Genomic DNA, 10,754 nt, shown 5'->3' on the forward strand with positions numbered 1-10,754 from the left:
CGTAGTATGGAGATATCGCTTTTCAACTGAGTTTTACACAGTATGCTATCCAAGTCAGTAATCTATTTAAGAACTGTGTAGTACTTTTAATTAGGAAAATGCAACCAAAACAAAAGTTGCCAAATTGATCATTCAATCGGCGACATGAAAAGTCTGAGCTGGCCATTCAAATACAAAAACTAACTCACGAGGAATTTTGCGGAACGTCAAGAGCTAGGACACGAAGTTTTATATTACTGAGAGAATGCAGTGCGAAGCATGTCAACGTCTGCTTGGAGGTCGCTGAGGACTCGGGCTCTAGGAGTAAGCCAATAGTCTTCGCCTCAATCATCTGGTCTAAGCAGGTCACCATGTCCATAAAACAAAACAGTAACAAAAGTATGGAAAATGCAGCGAACTCAAACACAGATTTTTCATTGCCAGTACAACATCCAAGCAGTGATAATAATGAATGGCAGAACGACACCCAAGAAAAATTCCGTCTGCTAATGTTTCGTTTCTCTACAGGTAATAACTATCGTCCAGCACAGTAACATTGAAGTAGTTATTAATTCAAATGGCATATTACATTTTGTTTACTTTAGTGTGTGACGGAAAGACTGTAAATGGTTAAGAGTAAGTATTATGAAGGATAACTCCATTCACCTTAGATGTGATCCAGAATAAGTTAAATGTATGGTAATAAAAGTATTTATAATACATGTAATTAAAATTCTTGCAGGTGTCAAACCTACACTTTTTATTTGATTGAAAACGGCGCATTCAAGTACAGTTCTTCACTGCTGACAAAGATAACTTGTATAAATTAGCTTTTATAGCTGGTTAGTCTAATTAGTTACCTGTAAAATTAACTCCTAGACAGGACCTAAAAAAATATTCACTGATTAAAACCGTTCCCACACGTGGGTTAAAGTCAAAATTATTCAGTACAAGACTCAAGGGGAGTAGGACATCAAACGGGCCGGCTTGGAACAGGAGAGGCACTACAGGACATTTTAATTTCGGCTGCCTTTACTTCTAGAAATAAATTCATAAAATTTTGTCAGTATGAGTATGAAGGATTAAAGATTCACGCTCATAGCAGTGGAAGTTCAAAAACAAAACAAATATAAATTTTCTTACATGTGAACTGTCATCATTTTTTCACATACAATTGGTTGCATTTGTTGCTATAGATACACTTTTCTTCACAAGTAAGAGATTTTTCGATGAATTTGCACAGCATAAGATCATAATTACAGGTGTATGAAACTCTAGAATTTTGCAGATCTATTAAAAATGGTGGTGAAAACTGAGATAATTAGCTATAAAATTTGAGTTTCTTCTAAACATGAAGTTTAAAATGTAAGAACTCATTCATTTTTTCATAAATTAAATAAATTCTAGAGTTTCATTAATCTCTAGGTATGGTTTGTAAGCTGTGCAAAATTATTCATCGAAGTGTCTCTCTTACTTACGAAGAAAAGTGTTACTATAGCACAGATGCAGCCAATAGCATGTGAAAAATTATAAATTTCAGATGTAAAAATAATTTTCTTATATTTTTGGACCTGCAATGCTATGAGTGTGAATCCTGACTCCTTCCTGGTCATGTTGAGAAAGTTTTACGAAATTATTTGTGAAAATATAGACAGTGGAAATTAAAATGTTCTGTGGTGCCTCTCCTGTTCCAAGTCGGCCCGTTTGACGTTCTACATCCCTTAAAAAGATTCAAATTATTAGTTGGCCGATAGGTTAGTGTTCACCGTCCTCCACAATGACATTATTGAGTACAGAGAGCGACAAGAACTGGGAAATATGTCAAGAGTGTGATTTTCAGAGGAACCTCACTGGCATTTGCTTTTGTCTAATTAGTGATGACCCCATAAAACCCACCTGGATGGTCAATGGTCAGGTAGGGTAAGCAGACAGATTCTCCCGAATTAAAGTGCACTAGGGGAGAGTATTGTACCTTGAGATCAGTGTTCAATTTCTAAAATTTTAGGTACTAGCACACACACTTTCAACCTTGCAACGCCACACCCTCCTTTCCTCCCCTCCTCCCCCCTCCCATCCCCCACTCCAAAAGACACAAAAATCACTAGTATCAGATTTGTAAACTTGTGATAACAGTTACAATGACAAATCAGTTTTAACAAAACACTAGTCTGAAAGTCAGATTCATAAATCGCAAGTTCTTATAATCGAAATAATACAACCATAAGATTTAATGCGAACAACAGGTGCCCAGCAGCAGTGTCACTTTGCTCCCTACTTCTGCTCGACAGATTCCATCATAAGTTTACAGTATTCATGACTGCGACTTCTTGTTTTCAACTGCTGCAAGCCAGCGATGAACCACAAAGTACCTCGCCCCACGACTCTGCTCATCGCATCACGTTTGTTTCCCTCTGTCACGTTCACTCGTTACGGCGCAGCGGCAAATTGCATTTACGTTGCGGTTTACTACAGGTGTATTACTTTGAACCTTCGTGGCCGACTTGTTCCAGTCAGTTCAAATAAAATTCCGTGGAAGGTACCGGAACGCCGTTCCTGCGCATTGCGAGCGAAATTAAACCCTACCTTGAGTATAGAGTGCCTAGGAATGGGCAGTGATTTCCTGGTCGAGGTTTCAGTCAAGTGATCGATTTTAAAGTTACATGAAGGAGTTCGCGTTAGGATCCACCCACAGCGCTATCTTGTATCTTGTACAGTTTTTATTGTGTGAGATATGAAGTTGTGTTTTGTGCAGCATGCGTAGTTTAGAGGGCGTGCTGAAAAGAGAAGCCTTAGAGTTCTTTATGTGAAAGCCCTCAACCATTTTAAATAAAACAAACCTCACTAACATTCTAAATCTTTATTCTTCATGCCTAGATATTTTCAGCTATCTGCCACTACAGGGCTCCGAAATATAGCGTATAACATGGCGGTGGGTGAGAAACAGCGTGCTGTCATTTTGTTTCGAATGCGAAAAGTTCATCCATACATGGAACACTCTGGCCTTCAGCCCAACAACGCCAGACCACACAAGGGCTCTGCAACATCTGCAACAATCCGACGCCTTGAGTTCATTATCATCGATCGTCCTCCATGGGCCCATCTGATTTTCACTTGCTTCCAAAACTAAAGGAACACCATCGAGGACTTCAGTTTAACGGTGATGAAGCTGTGCAAGCAGAATAGAGGTTGTCACACAGTCAAAAAAATGGTTCAAATCGCTCTGAGCACTATGCGACTTAACTTCTGAGGTCTACAGTCACGTAGAACTTAGAACTAATTAAACCCAACTGACCCAAGGACACCACACACATCCATGCCCGAGGCAGGGTTCGAACCTGCGACCGTAGCGGTCGCTCGGTTCCAGACTGTAGCGCCTAGATACTGCACGGCCACTACGGCCGGCTCACACAGTCAACGAAGTCAAACAGTATTGAGTGACGATGTCCACAAACTGGTCTCTCGTTGGAAGAAATGCTGTCGTCGCCACGGTGACTATGTTCAGAAGTAAATATGTAGTAATGAAGAAATGTTCAAATGTGTGTGAAATCTTATGGGACTTAACTGCTAAGGTCATCAGTCCCTAAGCTTACACGCTACTTAACCTAAATTATCCTAAGGACAAACACACACACCCATGCCCGAGGGAGGACTCTAACCTCCGTCGGGACCAGCCGAGTAATGAAGAATAAAGTTGCAGAATTTTAGTAACGTTTGTTTTATTTAAATAGCTCTAAGAATTTTAACGCAAAATTTAGAGGGCTTCGATTTTCAGCAAGCCCTCGAATTTTGATTTCTCCACATTTGAGTCTTGTATAATAAATTACAGCTATTTGGAAAATATTGTGTTCCTCTGTTACGAATTTTATCGCATATAGAATTCTATAGATTTTTCAAAATGTAAAGAGTGGACGGTTAAGCCATACTTTATCGGTCGTGTATCATCTTGTAAACTGAAATAGAAGCAAGTATTTTACAATGAAACATATCCTGTTTGCAGATGAACTGAATTTCTGTAATCTCTGAATAGTTTTAACTGCTTTGAAAATGAAAATTTTAGTTGGATTCTGATAACTTCTATTCCAAAATGTATTTAACTTGTAAGTGGTTTCCGTGAATAAGAGGACTTCTATTTAACCTGATTACAGTTACTGACTCTAGGCGTGCAGTGGAGTAACAGCGGATCGTATCAAGTATGAAATACAGTACTGGCAACATTTTCTCGATAGCAACATTTTTAATTTCAGTAGACATGTTGTTCCTAAGTATAAGGTCATGTTCTGTCTTCGAACATATTTTCACATTTTGTAAGACTATTATAATTTCAGGCAAGAAGGCAGTTGTGCAAAGAAAGACCAACGGGGTAGTTTACAGTTACTGCCCGACAAAGACAACCTTAGACTTGGCCCCTTCTCGCTAATAGGGCGCGAGAAGCAATAATAGCGTATACTCCGTAACTGTAAGAAATGGAACAGAGGGCTTAATATACTGCTATTTTTGAGCGCGAGAGCTCGCCCCCCCCCCCGCCCCCCCCACCCCCCCCCCCGTGCTGAAATGAAATGATCGTACGGCATTGTTGGCCGGGGGGGACCCCATGCGGGGTGTTTGACAACCGAAGGTGCAAGTCCTTTTTAGCTGACGCCACTTAGGCGACTTGCGAATCAATGATGATGAAATTATGATGAAAGACACACAACACCCAGTCATGTCGAGGCAGAGAAAATCCCTGACCCCGCCGAGAATCGAACCCGAGACCCCGTGCGCGGGAAGCGAGAACGTGACCGCAAGACCACGAGCTTCGGACCCCGCCGTGCTGAGTTTCCTGTTCGGGAGCGAGCCGTATTGTTGCGGCGTGGTGAGGAGTGTGGGAAATGCACGAGCAACATGCAGTTGCAACAACACGGGCGGGGTGCCAACTGTGAAATAGGGAAGGGTCAGTTTTGGCAGTGGTGCCATGTTGCAGCAGCAACAGCGAGTCGACGCGTGTGACATCGACAGTCTCTTTGCAACTCAAACTCAATGCGAGGAATCTTATTTCGACGCAAAAAGCCGAGTTCGCGCAATGTTTAATTACGCGAGACTGCATACTTTCAGATAGTTCAATTTACAAAGGCACTGCAAGCCGAGAACAACGATCAAGAAGACTGCGTGACGTAATACTACTGCACGACAACGCCCGCCCGCATTCTGCTAGACTGTCAAAAAACTGATGGAGAAACGCTAGGAGCTAATGCATCAAACTAATAATAGCGAATAAACTGTAGCCTAATAACACGTTAATCTTCATCGCTCGTCTTTTTTTACGGTTGATATACGAATCTTAATCTGAGCAACATCGTGCTCCCCTATCATACTTTGCCCACCATCGGTTTACTAATTTCTAACGTTTTTCTTACACAATCCCACCATCTATTGCGTGAGATCTTTCACTCTTTCCTCCTCATCATCGGAAAAATGTAGCGACGAGAACATCAAAGCAGAGGGGAGTGTCCGCGAAGGCATTTACCGTGACCGGTTTCCGCGTTCTCACTGCGAGATAAAGTGCACCTTGAACTGGAACATGGCTGTGGCTGGTCACGTGACCGAAGTAGCTGCTCTTACGGCCCGCCCACGGTTTTCTATGTCAAGTCATATACCTGATTTTCTCTTACTGACCGGTCAAACAAAAACAGTGCAGTGGGTTTTGGGGCGCCATCGTAGCCTTCCTGTTATATACGAGGGAATGACGTAGCGTTCGAGGAAACCTGTTTCGCAATTTATTCGGGGAAATCCTCGCTTAATAGGCCGCGCCTTTCGCATTAGTTTCGCACGCCTCACGTAAGAACGCCCGAGTTCCATTCGGATCCTATTGGTCTCTCTGGCACCTCATTGCGGTCGATACCACCGACAAACAATTTTAAACTACCATTACACCTCCACGTTCAGTGAGAATAGTCGCACCAATTGCAAAAGCCATGGGTTTTAATGTAAACTATCACTTTCTCTCGCGATGTATGGTCAATAACACACCAAAACATAACTTGTGCTTCCGCCATTCCTACCGTTATAGTGAAACACCATAACACAGACTGAATCAGCTAAGGTCTTCACCTGAAGTATTTCTGAAACCACTTAACGTATCGTAATCCTTTTGCTGGCTACTTTTATAATTGTGAGGAAGTCATTACTAAATGTCCTGGAGTCTGTGTTAACTGCAGACACAGCGGCATCAGCTTCGTTTTTGCAAATGGAACTATACTAATTGCTGCTGCTCGCATCTTTTTCTCGGCGTTATGCCGTATCTATATGGAAACGACATGTTAATGTAGATTTGTGAATGTTAGTGGTAAAGATGGTCGGATGTCGCCACCGCTTCTCCCTCTCCCTCCCACCCCAATCCTTACCAGGGACGGAATTTGTACACTCCATCCAACAGCGCCTAGTGTTATCCACGTGAAAGCGTAAGATGTTGTTTGAAATGTTTGTGAATCGTGTAACTGAGGCAAGACGTGGATAGAAGCCTAGTATCCACCTAGTCGAACATGGGAAACCGCCTAAAAACCATATCGGCCCTCGTTCTTAATCCGCCGAGGCCGACGCACCTATACGAATCACGGAAAGGATGATGTAACACGCGGTTGTCTGGGCACGTAATTTCTGCTGCTAGTATCGTGGCTCTAAATGGAACGATTTCAACGGCCCTTCACTCTTCAAAACCCGATAGCTGGTTTCAGATTGTTGATAATGTCTAATGTCTTGCTCCTTCAACATTCTCTCTCTCTCTCTCTCTCTCTCTCTCTCTCCCTCTCCCCCCCCCCCCCCCCACAGACACACATCAACACAAACAGAACTTAAGCACACCCAGCTTCAAAGTAAACAATACTGAACTGAAGTACAAACAGTGTGAGGATGCTGGATGATGCGCATCGTCACATCGCGGTCTGTCTAGCATTCTCATAACCTTTGCACCTGCATTAAATGTTGTTCACTGTAAAACAATATATTGTCAGAATCATTTTACCATGGATACCAATAGGAATGAACTGAGAACCCTAGTACATAACGACCTTTTCGTTCCGTAGACAGACTTATGGTTAAGTTTTCGTTATTTTCGGCAGCGTCAGGACTCTAGCGTCTAATTATGTTCCTGCGACATCCCCATCCAATGATGATTCTGCAGTGCTGGAAAAATAATTAAACGTACAATGAATCACATCGAACTCCAAAATCTAGTTGTACTCATAGATTGCCAATCTGGTAGTGCTGTCGATACCGTCTGATAAATCGTCTGGGTAAACAGAGAACAACTAGAGATACTATTACATACGCTGTTCGGTTCCAATTACATCTACATTTATACTCCGCAAGCCACCCAACGGTGTGTGGCGGAGGGCACTTTACGTGCCAGTGTCATTACCTCCCTTTCCTGTTCCAATCGCTTATGGTTCGCCGGAAGAACGACTGCCGGAAAGCCTCCGTGGGCGATTGAATCTCTCTAATTTTACATTCGTGATCTCCTCGGGAGGTATAAGTAGGGGGAAGCAATATATTCGATACCTCATCCAGAAACGCACTCCGAAACCTGGACAACATGCTACACCGCGATGCAGAGCGCCTCTCTTGCAGAGTCTGCTGAACATCTCCGTAACGCTATCACGCTTACTCAACCCGACCTGGTACGGATCCTACACTGATGAGCAATACTCAAGTATAGGTCGAACGAGAGTTTTGTAAGCCACCTCCTTTGTTGATGGACTACATTTTTCAAGGACTCTCCCAATGAATCGCAACCTGGCACTCGCCTTACCAACAAGTAATTTTATATGATCATTCCACTTCAAATCGTTCCGCACACATACTCTCAGACATTTTACAGAAGTTACTGCTACCAGTGTTTGTTCCGCTATCATGTAATCACACAATAAGGGATCCTTCTTTCTATGTATTCGCAATACATTACATTTGTCTATGTTAAGGGTCAGTTGCCACTCCCTGCACCAAGTGCCTATCCGCTGCAGATCTTCCTGCATTTCGTTGCAATTTTCTAATGCTGCAACTTCTCTTTATACTACAGCATCATCCGCGAAAAGCCGCATGGAACTTCCGACATTATCTACTAGGTCATTTATATACAGTGCGTTACAAAAAGGTGTGGCCAAACTTTCAGGAAACATTCCTCACACACAAAGAAAAAAAATATGTTATGTGGACATGTGTCCGGAAACGCTTACTTTCCATGTTAGAGCTCATTTTATTACTTCTCTTCAAATCACATTATTCATCGAATGGAAACACACAGCAACAGAACGTACCAGCGTGACTTCAAACACTTTGTTACAGGAAATGTTCAAAACGTCCTCCGTTAGCGAGGATACATGCATCCACCCTCTGTCACATGGAATCCCTGAAGCGCTGATGCAGCCCTGGAGAATGGCGTATTGTATCACAGCCGTCCACAATACGAGCACGAAGAGTCTCTACATTTGGTACCGGGGTTGCGTAGACAAGAGCTTTCAAATGCCCCTATAAATAAAAGTCAAGAGGGTTGAGATCAGGAGAGCGTGGAGGCCATGGAATTGGTCCGCCTCTACCAATCCGTCGGTCAGCGAATCTGTTGTTGAGAAGCGTACGAACACTTCGACTGAAATGTGCAGAAGCTCCATCGTGCATGAACCACATGTTGTGTCGTACTTGTAAAGGCACATGTCCTAGCAGCACAGGTAGAGTATCCCGTATGAAATCATGATAACGTACTGCATTGAGCGTAGGTGGAAGAACATGGGGCCCAATCAAGACATCACCAACAATGCCTGCCCAAACGTTCACAGAAAATCTGTGTTGATGACGTGATTGCACAACTGCGTGCGGATTCTCGTCAGCCCACACATGTTGATTGTGAAAATTTACAATTTGATCACGTTGGAATGAAGCCTGATCCGTAAAGAGAACATTTGCACGGAAATGAGGATTGACACATTGTTGGATGAACCATTCGCAGAAGTGTACCCGTGGAGGCCAGTCAGCTGCTGATAGTGCCTGCTCACGCTGTACATGGTACGGAAACAACTGGTTCTCCCGTAACACTCTCCATACAGTGACGTGGTCAACGTTACCTTGTACAGCAGCAATTTCTGTGACGCTGACATTAGGGTTATCGCCAACTGCACGAAGAATTGCCTCGTCCATTGCAGGTTTCCTCGTCATTCTAGGTCTTCCCCAGTCTCGAGTCATAGGCTGGAATGTTCCGCGCTCCCTAAGACGCCGATCTGTCTCGATACAAACGTACCGCGCCATGGCTATTGCCCCGTGCTAAACCATATATCAAATGGGCATCTGCCAACACCGCATTTGTAAACATTGCACTGACTGCAAAACCACGTTCGTCATGAACGCTAACCTGTTGATGGTACGTACCGATGTGCTTGTTGCTAGTACTGCAGAGCAATGAGTCGCATGTCAACACATGCACCGAAGACAACATTACCTTCCTTCTATTGGGCCAACTGGCGGTGAATCGAGGAAGTACAGTACATACTGACGAAAATAAAACGAGCTCTAACATGGAAATTAAGCGTTTCCGGAAACATGTCTACATAATATCTTTTATTTAGTTGTGTGTGAGGAATGTTTCCTGAGAGTTTGGCCGTACCTTTTTGTAACACCCTGTATATATTGTGAAACGGAATGGTCCAATAACACTCCCCTGTGGCACGCCAGAGGTTACTTTAACGTCTGTAGACGTCTCTCCATTGAGAACAACATGTGTGGTTCGGTATACATCGAGCCGGAGGCAGTCAGGTATTTGCGAAAAGACTAATTACTACAGCGGTAGAGCATCATGATGATGATGACATAGTATTGTAACGAACCTGGCGGCGGTTGGAAGGTGTAGAGCGAGACGGCGCGGTCCATGTCGGCGCGCAGAGTGCAGCAGGGGCGCGCTGTCCGGAGCGGCACGTGGCTTGCCGCGTTGGCGCCGGCGAGACTGCCGCAACTGGCTAACCGGTTGGCGGGCCGCGCGTCGCCTGCGTTCCGCTCCGTTCCAGCGCGGCCAGAGTTGCGATGTCTGCGCCAGTGGCGCGCCAAGGCCGAGCCCGGCGCACTTAACCTCGGACAATGGCTGCCGCAGTCAGCTGGCCGTCCGACCGCCATGTGACACCGGCCGGCATTCTGCCAGCCGGCTACCCACGCATTCTCACACGGCGTTACTCGCCGCGTCAGCCCAAACTATTCGCGGAACAGCCTTGGCCGCTGCGAGTATTCCTTGAAATTAATGCTTTAAAAGTAACGACTACATCTACATCTACATCTACATGATTACTCTGCAATTCACATTTAAGTGCTTGGCAGAGGGTTCATCGAACCACAATCATACTATCTCCCTACCATTCCACTCCCGAACAGCGGGCTGGAAAAACGAACACCTAAACCTTTCTGTTCGAGCTCTGATTTCTCTTATTTTATTTTGATGATCATTCCTACCTATGTAGGTTGGACTCAACAAAATATTTTCGCATTCGGAAGAGAAAGTTGGTGACTGAAATTTCGTAAATAGATCTCGCCGCGACGAAAAACGTCTTTGCTTTAATGACTTCCATCTCAACTTGCGTATCATATCTGCCACACTCTCTCCCCTATTATGCGATAATACAAAACGAGCTGCCCTTTTTTGCACCCTTTCGATGTCCTCGGTCAATCCCACCTGGTAAGGATCCCACACCGCGCAGCAATATTCTAACAGAGGACGAACGAGTGTAGTGTAAGCTGTCTCTTTAGTGGACTTGTTGCATCTTCTGAGT

The 10,754-nt window shown here is 44.0% G+C and overlaps 1 protein-coding gene across 1 annotated transcript in view; it reads right to left on the reverse strand.

The window, feature by feature from the left end:
- Positions 1–10,107, reverse strand: part of LOC124788692 (UNC93-like protein) — a 471,748-nt gene extending 461,641 nt beyond the window's left edge. Inside the window, exon 1 of the mRNA XM_047255972.1 lies at positions 9,825–10,107. Coding sequence (XP_047111928.1) covers positions 9,825–10,107 — 283 coding nt within the window. The remainder of the gene's footprint in view (positions 1–9,824) is intronic.
- Between the last annotated feature and the right edge of the window lie 647 nt (positions 10,108–10,754).

Source organism: Schistocerca piceifrons, chromosome 3, assembly GCF_021461385.2.
Source record: "Schistocerca piceifrons isolate TAMUIC-IGC-003096 chromosome 3, iqSchPice1.1, whole genome shotgun sequence".
Classification (NCBI taxonomy): Eukaryota; Metazoa; Arthropoda; class Insecta; order Orthoptera; family Acrididae; genus Schistocerca; species Schistocerca piceifrons.